We start from the raw sequence: 25,816 nt of genomic DNA, 5'->3' as shown, positions 1-25,816 counted from the left end.
TACCTTTTTTCAATAACTCTACCTATTTTCAGTTTTATAGCACCTGGTGTCTCTCTACTGGACTCCAAGGTCAGCTGACCACTTTCAGGCTATGACATCAGCTGGCAGATGATGATGATGATTAGGGCCATGTCATAGGCCTAGGAAGTGTTTTTGCCTTATGCAATTATATCTCAACATGAATTGTGGCAATTGTATATTCTACTTCCCCAGTGTTTACTAAAATATCACTTTTCATATGTGGTAGGGATAACTATTCTACAGACCTGCCTTAATTGTGCTCTCTTTGTAGGTACAGGCAAACCTGTCCATTTCAAATTATCTCCAGTTCTCATTTTTCCAGTCTTTCTTTTTCCCCCCAGGGGAAAACGTGAACACAGTCCCCCACTAGCAGAAATTATCCCATTGAGTTTCCTGCATTTGTGGAAATCACAGGGATCAGCACACCTGCAGTGCAATGGATGAGCCTCAACCTGGGAAAACCTCCTTCATGATAAAGGTGTCTCCCGTGCCAGGTAAGTATTCAGTTTTCATTTTGTGATATTTTTTTTAAGTCCTCAAGAAAATTCATCTGCAGTTTAGTATGAATTTCTCCTAATATATACATTTATAATGCATTTTCCCCCTAATATACCCATTATTGCAAGGAGTTTCCCTTAATATGATACATTTTAATTTCATCAATGTATGCACTTACATGTACAGTGGTACCCCGCAAGACGAACGCCTCGCAAGACGGAAAACCCGCTAGACGAAAGGGTTTTCCGTTTTGGAGGCGCTTCGCAAAACGAATTTCCCTATGGGCTTGCTTCGCAAGACGACAGCCCATAGGGAAATCTCAGGGACAGCGGGGAAGCGCAGCGCGTCTTCCCCACTGTCCTCGGACCTCCTCCCGCCGCCGGCTTCGGAACGAAGCTCCGATGCCCGGCGGCGGAGGGGGAAAGCCTCCTCCCGCCGCGCGGCATCGGGACGAAGCCCCGGTGCCGGGCGGCGGAGGGGGAAAGCCTCCCGCCGCTGCGCGGCATCGGGACGAAGCCCCGGTGCCGGGCGGCGGAGGGGGAACGTCTCCCCCCGCCGCGCGGCATCGGGACGAAGCCCAGATGCCGGGCGGCGGAGGGGGAAAGCCTCCCGCCGCCACGCGGCATCGGGACGAAGCCCCGGTGCCGGGCGGGGGAGGGGGAAAGCCTCCCGCCGCCGCGCGGCATCGGGACGAAGCCCCGGTGCCGGGCGGCGGAGGGGGAACGTCTCCCCCCGCCGCGCGGCATCGGGACGAAGCCCCGGTGCCGGGCGGGGGAGGGGGAAAGCCTCCCGCCGCCGCGCGGCATCGGGACGAAGCCCCGGTGCCGGGCGGCGGAGGGGGAACGTCTCCCCCCGCCGCGCGGCATCGGGACGAAGCCCCGGTGCCGGGCGGGGGAGGGGGAAAGCCTCCCGCCGCCGCGCGGCATCGGGACGAAGCCCCGGTGCCGGGCGGCGGAGGGGGAACGTCTCCCCCCGCCGCGCGGCATCGGGACGAAGCCCAGATGCCGGGCGGCGGAGGGGGAAAGCCTCCCGCCGCCGCGCGGCATCGGGACGAAGCCCCGGTGCCGGGCGGCGGAGGGGGAAAGCCTCCCGCCGCCGCGCGGCATCGGGACGAAGCCCCGGTGCCGGGCGGCGGAGGGGGAAAGCCTCCCGCCGCCGCGCGGCATCGGGACGAAGCCCAGATGCCGGGCGGCGGAGGGGGAAAGCCTCCCGCCGCCGCGCGGCATCGGGACGAAGCCCCGGTGCCGGGCGGCGGAGGGGGAAAGCCTCCCGCCGCCGCGCGGCATCGGGGCGAAGCCCCGGTGCCGGGCGGGGGAGGGGGAAAGCCTCCCGCCGCCGCGCGGCATCGGGACGAAGCCCCGGTGCCGGGCGGCGGAGGGGGAAAGCCTCCCGCCGCCGCGCGGCATCGGGACGAAGCCCCGGTGCCGGGCGGCGGAGGGGGAACGTCTCCCCCCGCCGCGCGGCATCGGGACGAAGCCCCGGTGCCGGGCGGCGGAGGGGGAAAGCCTCCCGCCGCCGCGCGGCATCGGGACGAAGCCCCGGTGCCGGGCGGGGGAGGGGGAAAGCCTCCCGGTGCCGGGCGGCAGAGGGGGAACGTCTCCCCCCGCCGCGCGGCATCGGGACGAAGCCCCGATGCCCGGCGGCGGAGGGGGAACGTCTCCCCCCGCCGCGCGGCATCTGGACGAAGCTCCGATGCCGGGAGGGGGAGGGGGAAAGCCTTCTCCCGCCGCCCGGCATCGGATGGCTTTCCTGAAGACTTGGGGTGGGAGGAGGGTTTTCCTTCCCACCGCCAACATTCAGAATGCTGTTCTGAATGTTGGCGGTGGGGAGGAAAAACCCTCCTCCCACGCAAGCCCCAGGAACAGAGGGAAAGCGCTGCGCCCCTTCCCCTCTGTTCCCGTACCTGTGCTGAAGGCTTGCGGTGCGGAGAAAAGCCCTTCTCCGCACCGCCAGCCTGGCAAGCGGTTTCCCTAGGAACGCATTAATTGATTTTCAATGCATTCCTATGGGAAACCGTGCTTCGCAAGACGAAAAACCCGCAAGAAGAAAAAACTTGCGGAACGAATTAATTTCGTCTTGCGAGGCACCACTGTACACTTTACCCTAGCAAACTGCATTGGAAAAAATCAGAGAAGTACGAATTTCATAAGGACGACTTTGCTCACGTATTGTTTTCAGAAGTGCAGATTAGCTGGGCTCATATTTAAGTGTAATCTGAACCAAATTTCTTCCTTATCTCTAGTCTTTAATGGTTTGTGGAAAGGCTAGGGCCACCTGCTGAATGCTGTTGTTGTCTTTTAATTCAAAGCAGCTCAGCTGTATTCTTCTCTGAAAGAAAGGAAAAAAATATTGAGGTTGCCTGCATGTATTTTTCCTGTACGTGCAAAACTCTTAGCAGAGTTTCAAGCATAGCTGTATAAAAAGAACATGCAGTCTTCAGAATTCACTTTGAGTAGGCTTTTGGGGGAACACTACAGCATGGCCCAGATTTATCCAAACTGTGACTTCCAAATAGTTTCACTGAAGTTACATTTGAGGCACAGCCCATTATTCAGGTAATTCAAAAGGCAGGGCCTGTACCTCCACGAGGAACATACACGCTGGCTCCATCAAAGAGCATGATTATTGTATTATTCTTCACACGTGGACACACACACACACACACACACACACACACACCCAAAAAAAAGGCGGCGCAGGGACTTCAGCAGTGAGTCAGAATGAATCAGGCTTTCCTGGCAGTGAATGGTAGCTGTCGCTGATTATAAATGGGAAAGGACCTAGTTGAACAGAAAGCCATTTTGCAAAACGCGGAGCACTAAATAGTGTGTGCTGTTCTAATTGCACACATCATATTCATCATCAACAGCTGCATACAGAATTGCTAATACTGAAATAGCTCCCCTTTTGCTTCCTTGACATTCGACTTTATCGGGAGTTTGAAAAAGCAATCTTCAGAGGCACCTCTTGCAGCAAAGGGGGGTTTTCCACCTGCTTCTCCTGGTCCCAGCTCTTGGGGAAAGTTTGCTACCAAGATTCCCATCTGCTTCGGACAATATGACTAAGGAACAGGAATGATGAGATGTAATCCAACAACTTCTAGTGTGCATCAGGTTTCCTTTTCCTGAGTTAAATCCTCATTCTCCTAGTTAGGGTCGCAATCTGGATCAGGCTGCTTGCACCTGCTGTTTACTTTTTAGAAATTTACTTTTTAGATATTTAACTTTTAGTGCAGCTTTCCTCAGCTCACCCTCAGATCATTTGACAAAGGATGAGTTTAAAATGCTATAAATAAATACCCTGTTGCCTTGCAGAAGTTGTTGGACTACAGCTCCCATAATGCCTGATCATTATCCACCCTGGCTGCAGCTGATGCAAGCTGGCATCATGTTGAGGACACTAGGTTGGTAGAAGGAAGGCTCTTCTGTAGATTCTGGGGAGGGAGTTGAACCAGGTCTGGCCCAGGATATTCTCCTCCCTGAAGCAGAGGGCAAGATGTTGATTGGGTTGGCACAGAAATCTTGATATAAGACTGGCAATGGGGCAATTCCTCCATTGCACTAGGATAGTGTACACAACAGGCCATGTGCCAACACACAGCTCTGATCTGAAGAGGAGAATTAATAGGAAGCTTAGGAGGAATGGTTGGAAGGCTGCCACTACAGCCACAAAGCATCTGCTGCCTGAGGCGGATGCCACAGTTTGTCTGATGGTAGAGCCGACTCAGAGTCAAACATTGAATAATGACAACTCCATTGAGTTGTATCTAACAAAATTTTAAGGAGGCATGTCTCCAACAGGGAGAAAATAGGAATAAGATGTATCAGGAACAAATGACAGAAAACAGGAGGTATCCCTCACAAGTAGGTTGTAGCCTTGTTTCCAAATTCCAAAAAGAAAAGGTTTTATTGCTAACATTATATCAGAGATGTTTCAGCTTGATGCAAAAGATCATAATCTATTTCGCTAAGTGACATTTTCCACTCCAAAATGTCATATTATTTGGATTTAATCAGAGGCCACTTGATCCTGTGCTTATTGAACAATACATTTTGGAGGAATATATATGAATTCAGTTATTTCTCCAGTTGTGTTCCAGTGTCAAGGTTAAAAACAGCTTTGTCAAGGCTGTGCTTGATTGGAAAGGCCTGGAAAGCATTCTTGGAGAGTGTCGTTATACTTAATGAAAATTTCTAATTAATTGTTTCCAGTCCTCTATACACGCACACATACATACACACACACACATGCAGTTTCAGCAAATATATTTACAGGTGAAACTCAAAAAATTAGAATATTGTGGAAAAGTTAATTTTCCTATTGGAAAATGAAATCAGCATCCCCATAAAGCTCGTCTGCAGAAGGAAGCATGAAGTGCTCCAAATTCTCTTGGTAGATGGCTGCGTTGAAAATGAAATCAGCATCCCCATAAAGCTTGTCTGCGGAAGGAAGCATGAAGTGCTCCAAAATCTCCTGGTTGATGGCTACGTTGACCCTGGACTTAATGAAGCACAGTGGACCAACACCAGCTGATGACATGGCTCCCCAAATCAACACAGACTGTGGAAACTTCACATTGGACTTCAAGCATCTGGCATTGTGTGCCTCCCCATTCTTCCTCCAGACTCTGGGTCCTTCATTTCCAAGTGAGATGCAAAAGCTGCTCTCATCAGAAAAGAGATTTGGGGAGCCATGTCATCAGCTGGTGTTGGTCCACTGTGCTTCATTAAGTCTAGGGTCAACGTAGCCATCAACCAGGAGATTTTGGAGCACTTCATGCTTCCTTCCGCAGACGAGCTTTATGGGGATGCTGATTTCATTTTCCAATAGGACTTTGTCACCTGCCCACACTGCCAAAAGTACCAAAACCTGGTTCAATGCCCATGGGATTACTGTGCTTGATTGGCCAGCAAACCCACCTGACCTGAACCCCATAGAGAATCTATGGGGCATTGCCAAGAGAAAGATGAGAGACATGAGACCAAGCAATGCAGAAGAGCTGAAGGCTGCTATTGAAGCTTCCTGTCTTCCATAACACCTCAGCAGTGCCACAAGCTGATAGCATCCATGCCACGCCGCATTGAGGCAGTAATTGATGCAAAAGGGGCCCAAACCAAGTACTGAGTACATGTGCATGCTTCTACGTCTCAGAGGTCCAATATTGCTCTATTTGCAGTCCTTGCTTTGCTGATTTCATTTAACATTCTAATTTTCTGAGATTGTTAATTTGGGGTTTTCATCAGCTGTAGGCCATAGACATCACAATTATAATAAATAAAGGCTTGACATATCTCACTTTGCATGTCATGAGTCTATCTCATATATTAGTTTCACCTTTTAAGTTGCATTACTGAAATAAATGAACTTTTCCACAATATTCTAATTTTTCGAGTTTCACCTGTATTTGAAAATGAGAAGTGTAGTTGAGATAATTAGAACCCACATTCAGATCTCAACTGAGCAATGAACTTGTTGCTCCTGTAACTTTAGCTGTGGCTAAAAAGTGGGTTGGGATGACACAGCCCCTCCACAAGTTAAAAGAAAGGTGAGGCAGTAGCAGAGCAAGGTGGGTGTGGTGGGTGCGGGCCGCCCCATGTGCCTTCCCTGAGGGGGGTGATATCACTGCGAGCTCTGCCCCCCGGGACACTTCCTGCCACCGGCGCACCCCACTGGGACATGTGCCAACAGGACATTTCCTGCCGCTAATGCACCCCCCTGGGACACAAGCCGATGCTGACGCATCCCCGGGGGCGGCTAGTCCCACCCCTGTGGGCTACACCATGTGTTGGAGCAGGTTTTTTTGGGGGGGATATATATGGAGTGGTGTATAATTGCAGACCACAAGGTTTTAATGAAACAAAGTGAAAATTTTCTAAAGGGAAAGAAAATAGTTCTTAGGGATATGATTTTTGCATAGGAAAATTACAGAAAACCAACATATCCCACCAATGGAGCGGGGGGGGGGGGACCAGTCAAATAAACATAGAGCTAAATGCAATCTGCTCTCCCTCTCCAGCACAGTCTGCAATGCTAACGACAAAGGTCCAATTAGCCATATCATACACCCTCCAGCATGTGTTTCCTTTGTTTCTTGAGACCATGTGTTGATCTCACTTTCAAAGCAAGCCCCAGATAGATAAAGCATCAGCCTCTGTGACCCCTGTGCTTCCCAACCCACAAAACCTCAATGAAGAACTGGGGCTTCTCCTCCAACAAGCAGCTGTGCCTGCATGTTCTGTTTGCTGTCCTGTTCCAGTCCTGAAGAGGCACACATGAGGCAGGAAGAGCTCTGAGCGACCAACTTGCTCAGATAATGCCTGGCACCAGACCGCAGCCTTTTACAACACATGCCCCTTTCCCCCACCTCCAATCCTGGTCTGCTTCCCAATCTGGGCCTGCTTCCCTCCAATGACACCTGCCTCTCCTTCCTGCCTGTTGCCTCAACCTAGTATCAGTGCAGAAATCTTGTGGGGTACAAGATGCTCGTTGGCAAGCAGCTTCTCCACAGGAGCATCCAGCAAAATGAAAACACCACCTCCCCATGCTTTGTCAGAAATGGGGGAAAGATATGTAATGTCTCACCCCAGCCATATGTTTTTAACCCTAATTAAACATAAGCCGCACTCTCCAAATTAATTTGGGACTGGATCTGAGGCAGGTTGAGTGGTCCCCAGATTGGGTAAAAGCAGGTTGGCCTGACTGGGGGGTCTCTGGGTTGGACCCATGGGGTGGATTGAGGAGGGTTGTGCTGAGCCCTACTCTCTTCCAGGCTTACCTGGTCTACCACTGAGCTATGGCCTGGATCTTGCTTCCTTATATCTCTTGACGTAAAAGTGGATTCTACTTCTTCTTTTGTAATAAAAACTGAAAATTCAGGAAAGGGGCTTGGAAAATCCTGGGGGAGGTCAAGCTTTTGAGTCCTCCCATGCCACACTTCCACAATGGCGCTTGTGTATGTGTTGTTTGTAGTTCTTGGCATCCAATTGCACTCTGAATCTGAATAACAGCAAAAGGACTTCTCCCCAAAGTGCCAAAGAAGTCCCAATCCAATAACACAGTCTGTTAAACAGATTAAATTGTGTTTTTCCTTTCATTGCCCTAAAAGCATGCAGTGCCCAGAATACCATCAGCATTTATTTATTATTATTATTATTATTATTCTGTAGTACAACCACAGGCCTTTTATGAAATTTAATTTGGGATTAAGTGGTTGAATGAAACAAAGCCCTGTTCTGCTGTGAAGTCCTGCTAGCCACTTGTCTGTGACTCTTGTCCTTCTATATTTCTCCTTTGTAACCTTTTTATAGCAGGAATGGGGAAATGTGGCCCGCCAAAGGTTGGGCTTCAACTCCCATGGCCAATGATAAGAGGTTCTGTAATATTGCCACAGTGGACAGTGAGAAGAATAACAGTTTTTAGCAGATGGTGAAATGCAGCAGGACAGAAACAGTGCTGCATGCAATTAATAGAGAGAGCTGAATGGGAAATGATGCCTTCTTCCATCCTTAGGCCTCCCTCAGTGCCTGTCTAGAAAAGACATGTCCACAAATGAAACTCTCTTTCAGGATGTGTTGATGTGGAAGAAAGGAATTAATCTCATCCATGCTTTGTTAATATTTGCAGCTGTTGCCCATCTGCCTCATGAGCAAGTTTTTCATCATTTTAGAAATCCTGAATGGAAGTCATTGTCCCCCACTTTGCAGCCTTTCCTGTTAGCATCACCTTATGGGCAGTGGAGATAATAGCTTCTCCTGGGATAACTTGGTTTCTTAGATTTCCTTTCTTCTTCTTCTTCTTCTTCTTTAGTCTTCAAGGCAATTCCAAAGGACAGTTGGATATCATCTCCTAACAAGCTGAATTATTAAAGGATCTATGTGGAATGACTCACCAAGACAGGCTGGACAGAGGAGATAATGTAACAAAGGCTAATGACATCCAAGCAGGGCTTTGAATGAAAGTGAAAGAATCATACCAAAAATATTGCGGCTCTCACAGACTTCAGCATGGAGTTATTAAAACGAGTCCTCCAGTACAGTCAGAACGAAAGTTCTTGGCTCTTTGAACACATCAGATGTGAGACCCATAGCTGAATGAGAAGGCAGGCATCTTGGGCAAGGAGGCTAACAGAGCTCCATAATTGGTGGATATACACCAAATTGGATGGCCACCATGCGCTCCACAGAAGGCTGCCCTTGAAAAAGGTTCAGCTAGTACAGAATTGCCATAATGTGCCTTTGAACAGTTTTCTTTTATATCTTTTCTTTTATATCATGAAGCAATTGAGCAATCAAAATGATCAAGAGGCTAGAGCATAAGAACATAAGACTTTCCTGCATAAGATTAGCCCAGTGGCCACTGCTATTTTTCTAGAAAAAGAAGTGTGGGACTCCCTTGTTCTCTTAGAATGGCAATGGCATTCACCTGAGAGGTACCGGAACTGAGTTCCAGCAAGTTCCCCATCTGGAAAGTTTACAACTTCTGGGACTTATTTTTTATGGTGGGGGGGGGAGTTGAGGATGATGATGATGATGATGATTTTATACCCCGCCCATCTGGCTGGGTTTCCCCAGCCACTCTGGGCAGCTCTTAACAGAATATTAAAAACATGATAAAATATCAAACATTAAAAACTTCCCTATACAGAGCTGCCTTCAGATGTCTTCTAGAAGTCAGATAGTTGCTTATTTTCTTGACATCTGAAGGGAGGGTGTTTCACAGGGCAGGCACCACTACCAAGAAGGCCCTCTGCTTGGTTCCCTGTAGCTTCACTTCTCACAGTGAAGGAACCGCCAGAAGGCCCTCAGAGCTGGACCTTAGTGTCCAGGCTGAATGATGGGGGTGGAGACCCTTCTTCAGGTACACTGGGCTAAGGCCGTTTAGGGTTTTATAAGTCAGCACCAACACTTTGAACTGCGCTCGGAAACGTACTGGGAACCAAGGTAGGTTTTTCAGGACCAGTGTTATGTGGTCTTTGATACTGGGCGATAGTTGGCCATATTGGCCAGGTCCAAAGATGGTTTTTTAAGAAGTGGTTTAATAACCACCTCTTTCAGCAGATCTGGGAAAGCTCCCTCACAGAGGGTAGCATTCACCACCCCGCAGAGCCCATTGCCCATCCCTTCTCAGATCACTTTTATGAGCCAGGATGGGCAAGGATCAAGGAGACATGTGGTTGGTTTCACTCATCCAAGCAGCCTGTCTACATCCTCGGAGGTAGGAGATTAGAATTGATCCCATGCAACTTGACTAGACAGGACTGGAGTACTCTCCCACCCCACCCCTGCTCCCATGGTGCAGTCTACCTCATTCCAAATCTGAGTGACTTTATCTGCAAAAATCTTTGCAAAATCATTGCAGGAGATCTTGGGGCCTGGTGGTGGAGGTGATTCCATTAGATTGCGAACCACCTGAAAGAGTCACCTGCTACTTTTTTCTGCAGATGTAATAGAGGCGATGAAGAAAGTCCTCTTCGCCGTCACTATCGCTACTTGGTAGGCTCGATGGGTCAAGGAGAAGTCCAGTTGTACCAGGAAGTAATCCAACCATGACGCTTCTTTTGTTTCACTTTTACTTAGTGTCAGATCACCAACGTCCATAGAGGTGAACACCAGGTCTAATGCATGTCTGTGACTATGAGTAGGGTGAAACTTATTCAGGGACAGCCCCATGGAGGCCATGCTTTCCACGAAGTCCTGAGCAGCCCTTTGTAGGGTCATGTTGGCATGGATGTTAAAGTCCCCTAGGACGACCAAACTAGGTATCTCCAGGAGAACATCCTCCCCGCCCATATGACCTAGTTTGCTGTGCGTAAGAGAAACCTGGTGGACAAGCAGCAGCAAGGACAGGCCCATCTGCTTCATCCAACCAAGTCTCTGTCACACATGCCAGATCAATTCTTCCACCTGCGATCAAATCGTGGATGACAGTGGTCTTGTGGATCATTGACTTGGCATTGCAAGCAGCACCTTACAGTCATGTGGGTCTCCCTTGTTGATTCCAGTATCCTTCTGGTCAAGACCAGACCCGGAGGCAGGGATAGTGTTCAAACGACGACTAAACCTGCCTCCTCGGTAATGACATGGTCTGGTCTTAGCGTAACTCCTCCTCCTACCCATGATCACTGAGATTGGGTGTCTCAGTGCATCCCAAACTGTGGAACCTACGCCAGCCATTCTGTTGGCTGAGGCCCCCTCCCAGGCAGCCCTGACCCTTACCCCTTCAGAACAGAATATGTTATACAGACTATACAATAAACCAATAAAACAGTAGAAACTAAAAAAAAAACCCCCACACAATTTACAGTTATACTAAAACTAAAATAATCCCCAGCCTCAACTAAACATTTACCCCATCCCCAAAAACAAAAAAATTAAAATGCCACAGATTAAAAACTATTTAAAAACATTTAAAACTTTTAAAAACACTTTTGACAGTTGCCCCAATCCCAGAGTTTGTTCCAGTGAGTCTGGGCTCTTCAGTACTTGCAGCAGGCAATGTCCCTCCCTCCCAGGAGTCTCTTAATGTTGAGCAGGGTGAGTCTGGGCCCCACCCTCTAGGCCAGGTGGAAAGGAGCAGGGAGCAGTCTTCAGCATTCACAGCAGGACAATCATAGAAGTGTGTAAAACTATGCATGGTATGCAGAATGTGGGTTTTCCCCTCTTTTCTCATCACACTAGACTGCAACAGGTTCATCTAATGCAGTTGAATGGAGAGAGATTATGGACAAACAACAGGTAGCACTTACAGTGGTACCTTGGTATGTGAACGGGATCCATTCCAGAGCCCTGTTCGCATCCTGAAGCAAATGCAACCCACGTCCACGCATGCACAGGTCGCGTTTTGCCGCTTCCGTGCATGCGTGTGACGTCATTTTGACTGTCCTTGCATGAGCGTGTGGTGAAACCCGGAAGTAACACATTCCGTTACTTCTGGGCCTCCGTGGAGCACAACCCGAAAATACTTAATTTGAAGCACATTTATCCCAAGGTATGACTGTATTCACACTGTGCATACTTAAATTTGCTCCACCAAGAAGTAGTGATGGCTACCAACCTGGATGGCTTTAAGAAGGATTAGGCAAATTGGTGGAGGATAAGGCTATCAGTGGCTAAATTCCCCCACCACTTCCTCCAGGATACAAAGATGTCCCTAGGGTCAACAATGACATTGCCTCCTCCCTGAGTCATATCTAAAACCCTAAGGTGGAATGGGATGACTGCTGCTGTTTAATTTTTGTTTGCTTCTTTATTTTAGGGCTACACACTGATTAAAGGAATGTCTCAATGAATCATCTCCCTTTTAATTAATACTGGTTTGCTGATTAAATTAAAGCAGATGAATTAATTAAATTATTCAGAGGTCAAGTAGGAAAAGGACAAAAGATTCCCCCAAGAGCTAAGTGGACAAATATCCAGGTCTGTGGTTAGAGTGAGAAATTATACACATCAAAGCCTGTTGACAAAGCAAAGCACAAGGGAAAGTAGTAACAAAAGCATTTTTCAGACATTCTGAAACTAAGTTGATATTTTTCTAGGTTTTATTGGGTACTTTCTGGCATTATTTTATAACTTCAAGAGTGAGGAATGTTGTTCAGGGGCCACATTCCCTTCTGGGCAACCTTCCAGGGGCCACATGCCAGTGGTGGGCAGGGCCACAGGCAAAAGTGGGTGAATTCACAAAACTTGGCTCATTCTGCAAAAACATAGCAGTCAATGTGAGAGAACTCTGCCTGAGATTCTGGGGAAGAACTGCTACCCATTGGAGTAGGCAAAACTCCACTGGATGGTCAAGCAGTATATTCCTGGTCCAGAGTATATTCCCATGTTCCTTTACATGCACAGAAAACTAGTGTATTACCAGCAGATTGATTTGTATATGCTTTGCTTTGTTTTTAACATGGAAATGCTCAAAGCTATGATCCTCCAGCTACAGTTTGATGCAGAAGTGTTCAGTGTGGCTGGCCGAGGTAACACATTCTGAGGAGAGACAAAAGGACAGGGGCAGCATATGCAACCTGGCCTACCCTGCATTCATCACTGAGAAGAGTCAACTGCTTTGGGTCAAGTTTGCTATGATACATGGAATTTGGGGAGCAGGGACCAGCTTGTCCTCTTCGTCAAGCAGCCCTGCAAGAACTGTGTCATTTGATTCTCCAGGGATCACCAGGGAGTTTGATCCAGAATTGCATATGCATTTTCTGCCTTTTATAGCCTGCCTTTCTTTCACTGTGGAAACCAAGCCAGTGTACAGGTGGTTCTCAGGCACTGACCAGATTCAGTACTGCTTAGCTTCAGCCTTAGACTATATCCTGGCACCAGATACAATGATGTGGGCAAGCTCTTTCACACAACTGTAACAAAAGACCAAGCTGCAGCATTTAAGATGGTGTTCTTCATTCCTAGATCTGTTTCAGATCAGGTGACTGGACCTGAGCTTCCCAGATAATTTAGCAAAGGCAGAGCATTGCATGCAGAAGGTCCCAGGTTAAATCTCTGGCATCTCCAGGTAGGGCGGGGAGATAACATTTCCTGAAAGCCTGGACAGCCACCGCCAGTCAATGTAGATGATGCACAGCATAATAATACAAAAAGCACAGATAAAATCAAAACAAAACCATGCAAAACTGTACAGATGCTGTACAGTACAAAAAGCATAGATAGATCACTGAAGATATTGGTATTGTTGCAAACCACCCCAGTCTCTGAGCAGTGTGAGGTTCCAGGGGTTGGCTTCCTCAGAATGAGGGACAGCAGAGACCGCAGTGTCTTTCAGATATGTGGTTTATTTACACATATATACAAGCTGAACCTTCAGTGGAGGGGCTCGCAACTTTAACATCCTAAGAGTGTCTTGTTTCTCCAATTGCCACAACCTTGGATTCTGGCAGAGATGCAGCATGGCTCTGTCTCTCAGTTGCCCAGCCTGCTTCTTGCTTCTACTACAAACACATCAACTCAACTCTGGGCTTTGCCCTTCTAATTACCTAATTGCCAGCAAGTTGAGGGAGTTGAGGGCCAACCATATGAGGCACTTCATTTGTGACCTTAATGAACCATACATAGGCCATTACCTCACTAGGAAGCAAGCTATTCCAGGAATTAAATTCATGTTTGATCCCGGAAGGGGGCTCAGGCACACATGCTACCCCCCACCCACCCAAAAAAGCCACCTTACAACAGTATTATAGGGAGAGAGAAATCGTGGTGCCTCTCATTTTTCAAATCAGATCTTATCCTTGAACTGCAGCAAGAATTGTCAAGCAGGACTCCCCATTCCACATTTGTTAAGTGAGTTAGGCAAATTTATTTCCCTTGGAGGTGTCTCTGTCGGAAGATTACATTACCAAATCATGATATGCTGTTCTAAATGTCAAGAAAGGATTTGAGAGTCTCCTGAAAAAAACAAAAACCCACCTTTCTTATAGTATTTATTCAGCTGAGAAGGCTGTCTCAATGAAATATACTCAGGGCTGCCAAGCCGGTTATAAATTCCCTGGACTGTTGAGCTTAATCCTTTTTAATATGGCTTCCTCCAGTGTGCCGAATTGTGTGTGTCCAATTTGTAAACAAGTTAATTTATATAGAAAAGCATTTCCACAGCATGAAGCTGCCTTTACAAAGTATGGAGTATTCACAGCTCTGTGGCCGCTACTCTCCTTCTGATAATGAGCCATTCCAAAGCCTTGTGGGCTACTTTTTATTACAATGAATAGTGCCTAGCGGGGAGGAAAAAAAAGGAAAAGTAACATAATCAGGAGAAATACATTTCACTCTGGTACAGTTGTGTGGGTTTTCCCCATACAAGGCAAACAGCCTGCTATGGAGGGAAAGGCTGTAAGCATGGATATGTGAGCATGATGGACATGCACTTGATACCTCCAATGCATGGGCCCATCTTTGCCCGCCAGGGAGCCAACTTTGGCCCACAAGTCCATTTTCTACCAACCACATCCACCTGTCCATCAGCAAACATCACTCAATAATGCCATCTGCTGAGGCAGATTTAGGGCAGTGCAACTGGTTTCCCCAGAGAGGGCGCAGGGGCCAAGTCTCCTTCCCAAAGGAGTGTAAGTGTTTGCTTCAGAAAGGAGATATGAGAGCTCTGACAAGGTCCTAGAGAGGACCTTCCTCGTTCCCAAACCCTAGTAGCACTTGCCCAGCTTTGGGAAGGAGGAAGGAAGACTCTTAGGACCCTGCCAGAGCTTCATGCCACCCTTCCCAAAGGGTGCCTCCCTTATGTGCCTTTGGGAAGGTGGCATGAGGGCTGGGTGTCAAATTTTGGCCTCACACAGGATGCCATATTACCAAGGTCTGCCCCTGCCAATTGATGGACAGGGGGTGGGAATCAATTCCGCATTGGCTGTGCAGGCCACATGGACTGTCATGAGAAAACAATACAGTAGCAGGCTTCAACAGATAGACACACTTGTCAGCTGATGAGAGGCTAAATCCTGCTCAGTTTGGCTGCATGAGCAGGTTCCCTGCATGCAGTAGGATTTGACATGCATACTCTGATTCAGTTCAGCAGGATTCAATGAATCAGGAAAGGGTTTGCATTGAAACCGCTGCTAAAACAAGTGGTCCCCCCCCCCTTTGCTATAGCAGCGCCTTGCTGCCTGTGAGATGTTTTGGGGACTTTGAAGCAGCAAATCACCTGATGCTGCTGGGACATTAGATTTGGTCCTTGGGGCTGATCCAGGTAAGGATCTGGCCCTTGGAGCGAACAAGGTTGTCTACCCCTGACATACACCAATGTGGTGAAGAGATGGTCAGGTCTTTGCAGGCATCAGGTCATGCAGATCGGGTTGGATTCAAGCAGCAATTCTCAGCTTAAGAATAGCAGTATTGCAAGATTTTCATTATTTTCACTTGTGAAATGTCGGAGGGTATGAAAGGAACTGTGCCTATCTGCAGCAAAACGAAAACAAAAAGCCTGAATCCTACAGCAAGGCAGCCTCAAATTCAGCACCAAAGGTAAGAGAATACTACGTGCTGAATATATTTTGCAAAACAGGTATATTTGACTATTTCAGCTCTAACTCTGCTTGGACATGGTGCTGTGGAGGAGTCTGAGGTGCCAGTCACAGGCTGTCTTGCATAACAGCTGCACTCCAACAACCCCTCCCTCCCCCGCCCCCGGAATCATTGCTTCTGTAATTTTACTAGGCTTCCCATTGCAGACATGAGGACTAGAATTTGGGGCCGGGCCAGGGAGTAAATGAAAGCTGATATTCTCCCCAGCTTGCTGAATGCATATCCAGTTCTTATGTTCTGTTCTTGCAGATCTGAGTTCACAGCGGCTTACACATACATACTAATTAAAACATCTCTGCATCCAAAGCAGAATCTGTTTATATTTATCAGGCACACGAACCCACCTACCATCTGTATTAGTATTATTATTAATACTGGGAGTTTAGCCTTGAGTGTCATATTAACATAGTGGACAGTGAAACACAGAAAAATTGCCTCTGGCTCTTTGCAGCTGTACTTCTCTGTCTTCAAGATAGCAGTGCTGTTTGAACCCTGTGCTCTGTAACAAACCTGTTTTAAAAAAGACATACTGGCATTCACTTGTCCAAACCTCAATTTCCACTCAGTCACCTTTTTCATATTTCCATTGGATTTCAGAGAGTTAGCATTAAGTGCTTGCATCTGAGGAAAACAATCATCTTTTTCATAACCTAAAACAATTTTGTTCGTTTTAAAAAAACAAACGGGCAAAATAAAAGTGAAATTGTTGGTATCCGTCTGTTTTCCTACATTCCTACATTCCACTTCACTGCGTGTCCTTGAGTTCTAGTGTTAAGAGAGCGAGAGAGAAACTTTCCTCCAATCACTTTCTCAAGGCCATGCATAATTTTATAAACTTCTATCATGTCGCCTCTCAGACACCTTTTCTGTAAACTAAAAATTCCCAAACATTATGGGATGCTGTTTTGTAAAACAGTATGGTCAGCTTCTACATGCTGAATGAGGATGTCATCTCAGACAGCAAAATGTCTCTGGTTGGCCCAGGCTGCAGAACACGCTCTCCTCTTAGTAAGCCTCCCCTCCCCAACCCTCCTGTTTACAGAGAGGGGCAATGCTGTGTAATGGTTAAAGTGACCTTGCCATGAAGCTCACTGGGTGACTTTGGGCTAGTCACGTTTTCTCGGCCTAACCTACCTCACAGGGTTGTTAAGGGGATAAAATGGAGAGGAGGAGCACTCTGTATGCCATCTTGAGCTCCTTGGAGGAGAAGCTGGATATTAAGTGCAATAATAAATGTATTAAAATATATGAATGTGCACCAACCGCAAAATTCTGTTCAGACCCCAATATGGCCCCTTGGGGGGGGTGGCTCTTTTTCATCCTGAAGTTCATTGGAAGCTGACCATCGGGACTGGGTCTGAATCTGAATCCCAGTTCAGAAAAACAAAACTTCATATCTCACCTATTCACGATTGTGCAGAAATACAAGGAAGGATTCTAACTTCACCTTTCCTCCCCACCCCCTTTTAAAGCAACAAATTTGTAGACAATTGAGTTGAATTATATTTTGGGGAAAGCCCTGGGATTGCTGACATTATGAAGGGTGGTGCATAAAACTGGTTAATAAGGAGGATAATAAATTTGCCGCTTCAGACTGCAGGTGGAGAAAACTATTTTAGACTCCTGGCAAGCACATAGGAAGCTGCCTTAAGACAGACCATTTGTCTGGTATTGTTTACACTGGCTGACAGCAGCTCTTCAGCATCTCAGGCAGAGAGAAAGGTCTTTTTCCATCACACACTGCTTGCTCATTTTTAAATTGGAGATGGCATGGAATGAACCAGGGACCTTCTGCAAGCAAGGCTTGTGCCCTGCCACTACCTATGGCTTTTCCTCTAAGCCCCCCTCCCCCCACACCTTATGAAAGTATGAAGACCTGCGTAATTGTGTAAGATGATTTTATACAAATTTATATACACATGCATATTAATACATATGTAATGTGCATGTATACAAGTACATAGATATATATATAGATATATTACATGCATGTACACATTGCCTTCTTATGTAAACATTAACACCCTTAATTCATACTGTAGGTTATTCCAAATTACACCAACCAGAAGACATTTAAAATCATAACTGAATGGAGCCAGGATGTAAAACACATGATCAATTTAAGCATCTAGGAAATAAAGCCAGTAACCAAACGATGTTTTTGGTTTTCTTCTTTGTTCCAAATGGTGCAATGACCTCGTCTTACAAGTGGGGCAGGGGGGGATCCCTTACTTTCTTTTTATGGGGATCAGGACCAGTACCATGGGCCACACACCCTAGCAGCAGGGCCCACTGAGAAGACCCTCCTGGTGAGGGGGGAGTCACTTGTCCAAGGGGCATCCACTGATGGTAATGCATTCTAACCATGGACACATCAGGAGAATTTGTGGCAACTCTGTTATGCAAAAAATGAGGAAGGAAGATGTTTTGGGGGGAGGGTGAATTATGGCAGTCTACAACTTTCTTTTGAACTATACATATTTCAGTAATCTCCAGTTTCACTGAAGCTAGACTTCAGCAGAGTTGAGAGATGCCACAGAACCTGTTTTCACAGTGCCAGCCCAAGAAAAGCGGAGCAAACTGCAAATGTGCAACCTCCACCAACCCCCACCCCAAGATAGGGCTAATACTCTTGATGCACTGATCCCTGCCTTCCTCTAATCCCCCTTCCTGGCAGGTCACTTAAGCCTCCTGCTGCATTACTGGGCTAGCCCTACATTTCCAAAGTCTCCATTTGGAACACAGAAAACATGGAAAAGAAGAGAGTGTTATGAGGATATGCAGAAGTACCTTCCTTTCAGATGCATTTGGGATTATGATTCAAGTGTTGTTCATCAGAAGATTTGGCCTCTGGGCTGGTTTGACCTCTACTGCCTTTCTGGGCTTTAACTCCTCTTAACTGGGAGACAGTAGAGCTGTTTGCGAAAGGACTGCGGCTTAGTGGTAGAGCACCTGCTTTGCATGCAGAAGGTCCCATCTTCAATCCCCAGCATCTCCAGATAGGACTGGGAAGGAACCCTGCCTGGAATCCTGGAGAGCCCCTGCCAGTCAACATAGACACTATGAAGCTAGATGGACCCATGGTCAAACTCAGTAGAAGACAGGTTTCTATGTTCCTACAGACATAGTTGAAGAAATGAACACCTTTTCATTGTTGTTGCATCAGCTTCACGTCATGCCTGTCTGCTTCCCTGAAGCATTCAGCTGTGCGGGGCTGGAGACAGGATGCTGGCCAGAAAAAGCATCCACAGCAGGCCTCTTTCCATGCTCTTAAGAACAGAACAAAAAAACTTGGCGAAATCCATAAGCAAAGGGGGGTGAAGATGCATTTAGTTGCCTTGCAAATGCTTCCATCCACCCCAAGCAACTATCCAGGACTGACCTGCAATGACATGCACATCCAATGTTCCAGAGTGCTATCATTAGTCACCAGTGGTAGCTGTTAAGTCTAGGAAAAAATGTCTGTGTGCCCACACTTCTTTATTCAGCTCATCACACTCGGAGTCGCCATACACGATAGGCATGTGCAGCAAGCGCAGAGGCCCAGCACCGCAGATAACGCAGCAGATAACCGTGACTGCCGCTCATATTTGAGGGCTTTCTTGACCTCCTCGTTCGACTGAGAGATGTAATCAAGGGTATGCAGGACATTGTACTCGATGCTGTTGATGGTCTCCTGCTGCTCTGCAACTAGGATCTCCAGGTGCAGGAAGAGAGCGTGCAACTCGCCAATCTGCGCTTCCAAGTCCAGCAGCTGCTGGTGGCGCACCTGCGCCAAGGCCAGATGCTGCTTGGCTCTGAGCACTTCCAAGTCTTGGCCAACAATGCGCGGCACCACAGGACTCTCCACCATCCGCTTGATGTCCTCTTCCTGGAGATCCAAGCCAGCCAGTTCCGTTTGCCTCCTGATCTGCTCCTTCAGCTTCTCCACATATTGTGTCTCCTTGGCGTAGTGGTGGGCAATGATGTCACGGTAGCGGCCAACAAGTGCTGAGAGCTGGATGTGGCGTATGCGGCTAATGGCCAGCCACTGCTTGCTGTCCCTGGCGAGAGCCTCTTGGATGCTGTTGAGCCTCGGCTGCAGGGTTTTGGCCTCCTGGGTGAAAGAGTCTTTGATTGCACTCAGCTCTTTTTTCTCCCTGCAAATGCTTTCCTCTGTAGTGCAGCAAAGCACCTGCTGCTGCTTCTTGTCGATGTTCTCAGATAACTCTTCCAGCTTATTCAGTGCCAAGGAGAGACTGGTTATCTCCTGGAAAACCTTGTTCATGGGATTGCCCTCTTCCTCTTGGAAAATAGGGTTGTCGAAGGAGAGAGTGTCATCTAGATCCAGAGAGTCCCCGTCTTCGTTCACTCTGTTCCTGAGCTCCTCTAACCTGTCCTTCATTTTCAGCTCTTCTCGAAGCCGGAAACATCTGTGGAAGAGGAGGTGAGTGAGGCACACCCATCAGCATTTACGGAGATTTTGAGGGGGCTTGGGGACTTTTGCGTCAGTCAAAGCTGTTTTAAAGAGAGAGAGATAGAGAGAGTAAAAGAAAACTTCCCTCCCTAAAGCGATTGCAAATATTGACTGAGGCAATAAGCTTCTAAACCAGAGTTTACTCTACATCACATGGCTAATGCAAACCGGCTAGACTAGATTCCATGCCAGGGGTGGGTGGCACATAGCCCAATGATACAGCGTCAGCTGTAGAAATGAACATTGCTGAGTGCAGTCATGGGGAAATGTGAAAGGGGGCAGGCAGGCAGGGGGAATGTTTCAAGCCAGACTCAGCTGACTTTGAAGGTGACCCTGCAGCAACTTTCAAACTACTGAGTCAAAACCAGATGCAAAGTGGACCAGAATTCAAATGAGTGCCATTAAAGAATGGAGGTTGTGCATGCATTCCATGGTTCTGCATTCTGCAGTCACAGAATCCTTCCTTCCTTCCTTCCTTCCTTCCTTCCTTCCTTCCTTCCTTCCTTCCTTCCTTCCTCTCTTCCCTGTTTCTTCTTCTGGCTACTAATCCTACTGGCTATGTTCTGCCTCCACTGTCAGGGGCAGCATACCTCTGAATACCAGTTCCTGTAAACCCCAGAAGGGGAGAGTGCTGTTGTGCTTAGGTCATTGCTTGTGGGAGTCCCAGAGGCATCTGGTTGGCCAATGTGAGAACAGGATGGTGGACAAGGTGGGCTACTGGCCCAAGCCAACAAGCTCTTATGTTCTTACAACTTTCTGTTCATAAATAAATTTGAAGGATTTTTTGTCATGCATAATAACAGCATAATTTGAGCTGAGTAACAAAAAATTAACAATAAACAAAAAATAATCTTACGGGGTTGAGGATGGGAGAATCAGTGATGGGGCTGACAAATCCTAAGCCTGAAGGTACTTTTATAGGCCCCATCCCTGCTTTCCCCCTTCCAATCCTGCCCCCCATCTAGTGTAGAGGCATCTCCCTGTTTATGTGGGGTTTGCATTCCAAGGCACTGTGTATTTACATGAAATATTTGAAACACCATTGAAAAAGCCTGCAAACACCCCATTCTGCTCCTGTCCCTTTTTGTGATGTTTTGGGTGCAGTTGTACACACACCTAAAACAGTCATTTCCTGTACTTTCTCCCCCAATTTTGGGGGACATGCTGGGAGAATGGGAAGGCTTTGGAGCTTGGAAGGGGGTTGGACTACATGATACTCAGGGTCTCTGCCAACTCTACCATTTTATGATCTAAAACCTCCCTCAGTCCATGCCCCCTCCCTTCATAACATCCCTTTTTCCTGTTGGCACCATCAGATCACAGACAGGGAAATGGCAAGTGCAGTCCAGATTTTTGCACTCACAGGGCGTAGGTCAACTAGGGGAACAGGACACTGCCCCACCAACCTCAGTCTGCCCTCAGCCAGCTCCCACCAGCCTAGAACTGCCTGCCAACCTCCTCTGTGTAGAACTTGTAGAACTCAGCAGGGAGGAGAATGAGCGGGAAAGATAGTATGAGTTGACTCCACCTGTCACCGGCTCTGGCTCAGTCTACTCTTGACCTCCCCACCTTCCACCCTACCAGTTCCAGTGGGCATCAGTCAGCTCTGCTCTCTGCATTCAGAGGAAGGTCCAGTCTATCCTATTGCCCCACAGATGCCCCTCCAATGACAGTAGGATTGTGTCCAACAAAATACCTTCTTTTAACACACAATCAGGAGGGGAAGGAGGAGATGCTGCACCTCCTTTTCCTCCCCTCCCAAAAAGAGTACACATGAAATGAGCAGCAACTGGAAACATGCATGATCAGAGATACCCAACTGGTAAGTGGGAGGATCTGATCTTGCCCAGTTCTGCTTCAGGGGTGGGAAGACCTGGGAGGAAAAAGGAGAGTTTGGAAGGTGAAGATATCCACCTATACCTACATCTATCTTCTCTTTGGGTGTATATTGTATTTAATTATGGAGTATCAGAGTTTTTAGGGGGCTAACCAGGCTGGGACAGCTGGGATAGCAGGCTTGTTGGCTTTTGAATGTCTGGTGTAGATTTTTTCAATTTCGTTGTTCTGCATGGGACAATGACAATAAAGATTATCATATCGTATGTGGCCACCAGGTAGATCCCTCCTTTTCTGGTTTCTCCTTCTTCATGCTTGACACCACACCTCCTGACTATCCCCAGATCGTTCTGAGCTACCCCAGCCCAACTCAACTGCAACCCACATTCCTCCAAATGAACCCAATATGGTCCAGGATTTGGACCTCATTTGAATCCAGTGCACAACCCAAATACATATACCATTTCCATTCTCCAAGCTTTGCAACTGATCTTTCAAGATCTCAGGAATACTCAATGAATGGATGGCAGGTAAAGAAGAACAGCCTCTGATAATAATGTGTGTAATCATACACATAAAAATGTGTGTGATAATGCACATGATATCCAATAATTGTTTCCATTCTTGGTAGAACTGGAACAAAAATTATTTGCTTCTTGCTGAGTTCAAGCAGTGAGAGAGAAATTAAAAAAGACCTGTAAAGAAAAGCTTGGAATTGAGATTTTCATAAGATTTGATTCCTCATTATAAAATGAGCTTCATGTGGTGGATCTGATCCTGACAGACATGGACTCAAGTGCCACCTCTGCTTGGTGGTGTTGGGCAAGTCAGCTTAGGGAACAGCTGGAGTTCAGTAGTCAAGCACCTGCTTTGCATGCAAAAGGTTCCAGATTCAATACCTGGTCTTGAAAGACTTGGTCTGAAAGCTTGGAGAGCCAATGCTATTCAGTGTAGATGAGGGATGGGGAACATGTGGCACACCATGTGTTGTTGGACTACAACTCACATCATCCCTTATGCTGGGAGAGGCTGATGGGAATTGTAGTCCAACATTCATCTGAAAGGCCACAGGTTGCCATCCCTGCTTGTAGGCAATACCAGGTTAGACAGACCAATGGTCTGTCTCAGTTTAAAGCAGCTTCCTGTGTCTGAGTTTCCTACTGTAGCTTGATGCCAAGGCTACTTTCAGAAATGTACCAGGGAGTAAGAACTAAGAAATGCCCCCAAACACTTGAGCCAGCTATTGTTGCTCCAAATCCCAGCCCACACAAGAAGAACTTTATAGCTCCTACATGGGGAGGGCTGTAGGTCAGTGGTAGAGCAGTGCTTTGAATGCAGAAGGTCATGAATAAATAAAATAAAAACAGCCCTCACAAAAATTCATCAGCCAGAAGATACATTAAAACACATAAAGCCCTGAGTCCAGTCAGAGAGCCAACTTACCTTTTCCATCTGAAATCATTCCATGTGGCAGGAGTTAAGTTATTCTTTTGAATATTTTGCATTTACCTATCTAAAAGTACACAATAGTCCCTCCCAAGTAACAATCAACACTCATGCATTTCCAGAGTACACACAAAAGCCCCAGAACAGAACGTTGGCGGATTTCCTGGTGCTTACTCTTTAACCAAGGAACTGCATTTTCTGTGGTCTACAGTTTATTTTCTTAAGCATTGTTGATGCTCAATTATCACAGCGCAAGATGTCATTTTCCTCTACAGGTTGTTGTTGTTAGGAAAGCATGTTGGGGTCATCACAAAGCACTATGGAGGTCAAAACTGAACTCAGTTGCATTGTATTCCAGATTTACCTCACTTCAGCAGATAATGTGCTGAAACATACAGTTGCATTCAACTGAGAGCTGTGCAGAGTAGACCCATTGAAATCAATGGGCAAATTAGTTGCAGCCAATGATTTCAGTGGGTCAATGCTTCATAAGACTTAGTTGGATAAAACCAAGTGTTATGAGGTGGGGGGGGGATAAATTGTTTTTAAAATTCTGGGTAAGAAGCAGCAGAACTCCCGCTACTTTTGTAATCGGATTTTAGCAGCGGTAACAAAACTGTAACTTGAAATAAAAACCTATTGATGCTAAATTATTGATATGATTATTTAAATGGTTCTAATGATAGGAAGTTTTTTTTAACAGTGAAAGATGATGAATTTATACAAAGGAAGAGTCTGAGTGCTTCAGATGAAACTGTAATGAGTACAGCCAAGATCCTTTTATAATGCTACCTCCTCCATTGAAATACTCTTCTCAGAGCTGCTAATGCATCTTGGAAAAACAGCTCCCAATAACCAGCTGATCACTCAGGAGTGACAGGGGATGAAATTACTATGTCATTTTTAGGGGGGAAGGATCAGGTGTGGGCAGAATTGTTTGCTTAAAACCAGTGCTTTTTTTCTTTAAAAAATGTTTAGGGGTACTCTCATTTTCCTACTCATATTGAGATACTGCCCCTCAATGAGGCCAAACTTAGATTCACAAAATGTTTGGGGGTATGCATACCCCTGCGTTCCCCCAGAAAAAAGGCACTGCTTAAAACTATGGAAAAGATGAAGAGAGCAAATGGATGGTGAGATGAGAGAGCAAATGGATGGTGAGATGAGAGTTGGCAATTTTGGGCAGAGTCAAACTGATCTTCCAGGTGAGATAGCGTGTAGACACTCCCCACTCCCACCCCTTCTACTCTGGGTATATTAGCAGAATTTACATACGGTGCTATGTAAATTCCACATAGCCTTTGTACAGAAAGGCTGCAGCTCAGTGGCAGAAGGTCCTAAATTCCATCTCAAGGTAGAGCTAGGAAAGACCTTTGCCCAAAATCATGGACAGCCACTGCCCATCACTGTAGACAATAGTGACCTAGATGGTCCAGTGGGCTGACTTGGCATAAATCACCTTCCTACATCCTACTCTGCAAGTGCAGAATCAGACAACAAATGTGAATTCTACAAGCCCTTATAATAGCCAAGAACCTTACTGTATATTGCAAGGCTGCATGTTGGTACATCCACCAACTACTACTCAAAGATTTGGGGACAAAACTGCCCTTTCTGTGCATGGCTTATTAGCATCAATCTCATTTAAAATACGTATTTGGCATATGGGAGTGTACACTTCCCTTGATAAAGATCTCTTTGTTACTCAAATGTAAGAGCTTCTGTGAGTGTTTTGAGTGGGAGCCAGGATACTTTCAAATAGAGGACCGTCTTCTGCAAAGTAGGATACATGGCTCTGTCCTCCAACACCTCACTGCCACCACCCAGCACCTGCCACCTGATGCAGCTGCCTCACTCTGCCTAATGTTAGGGCCAGCTGCAATTTCTGTCCGCTACATAACTGTTAAAGGCAAATGAACCCTCCATTCACCAAAGAAGGCAGCAATCCTAACTTAGCTTACCTTAGTTTTATCTTTTCGTGCCTTGCCTCTGATTCATGCATTCAAGCATTTGGGAGAAAACAAAGCTGGCAGTTCAAGTTCTACATCTGGAGTGAGAGCCAGGACAGCTGAGCTCACTCTTCTGAGGGATATTTTATACTTTGGTTTTGCTATGGCCATTTCCTTCTCACTAGCTTTCACTGCAATCTTTCATTGGACTTTTCTCTTGATCCGCATTTGTGCCCTGTAAGATCTGAAAGCAATTAAAATGGAATTGAGTCACCTGTGCCCAGGGAGGTACAGGTAAATCATTGACAGGTACCACAGAGCGGCTTTGCCAGCCACACATTGACATCACTGGGGAACCCATTGATCCGGAACTGAAGGAATCATTCCCACCTCTTCTGGAACGTGTTAAAAGGAAAGTGAACACCAAGGCACTCATTCATTGAACAGTAAAGTCCCTTCATTAACTCAGAGTTCATGCACGTGGACTGTATGTTCTAATTTTTATTGTTTCCAAAAGGCATATAAATTACTTTCAGCCCAGGTACCCAATGCATGGCCAGAATGTCTCTGGCAATAGA

General features: G+C 46.8%; 1 protein-coding gene across 4 annotated transcripts; it reads right to left on the bottom strand.

Annotated features, from left to right (window-relative positions):
• Nucleotides 1-2,615: 2,615 nt before the first annotated feature.
• LOC310698691 (syntaxin-3-like) lies at nucleotides 2,616-25,452 on the bottom strand. Of its 4 annotated transcripts, none has more exons than XR_014521703.1 (3): nucleotides 25,251-25,452; nucleotides 18,342-19,963; nucleotides 2,616-2,847 (listed from the first exon to the last, which is right to left on the bottom strand). XR_014521703.1 is itself a non-coding variant. In XM_083486076.1 (2 exons), exon 2 carries the CDS (start codon nucleotides 19,933-19,935, stop codon nucleotides 19,036-19,038), a length of 900 nt encoding a protein of 299 aa, XP_083342202.1. In that variant the 5' UTR covers nucleotides 19,936-20,048; nucleotides 25,251-25,452; the 3' UTR covers nucleotides 17,433-19,035. The 4 variants fall into 4 exon arrangements, 2 of the variants coding, with proteins under 2 accessions (XP_083342202.1, XP_083342201.1); XR_014521704.1 differs by lacking the exon at nucleotides 2,616-2,847 and adding an exon at nucleotides 13,340-15,425; XM_083486076.1 differs by lacking the exon at nucleotides 2,616-2,847 and having other exon boundaries at nucleotides 17,433-20,048.
• Nucleotides 25,453-25,816: the final 364 nt, after the last annotated feature.

Source organism: Podarcis liolepis (assembly GCF_965112155.1).
Source record: "Podarcis liolepis genome assembly, chromosome: Z".
NCBI classification, from domain to species: domain Eukaryota; kingdom Metazoa; phylum Chordata; class Lepidosauria; order Squamata; family Lacertidae; genus Podarcis; species Podarcis liolepis.
This window is presented reverse-complemented; position numbering and strand designations above follow the sequence as displayed.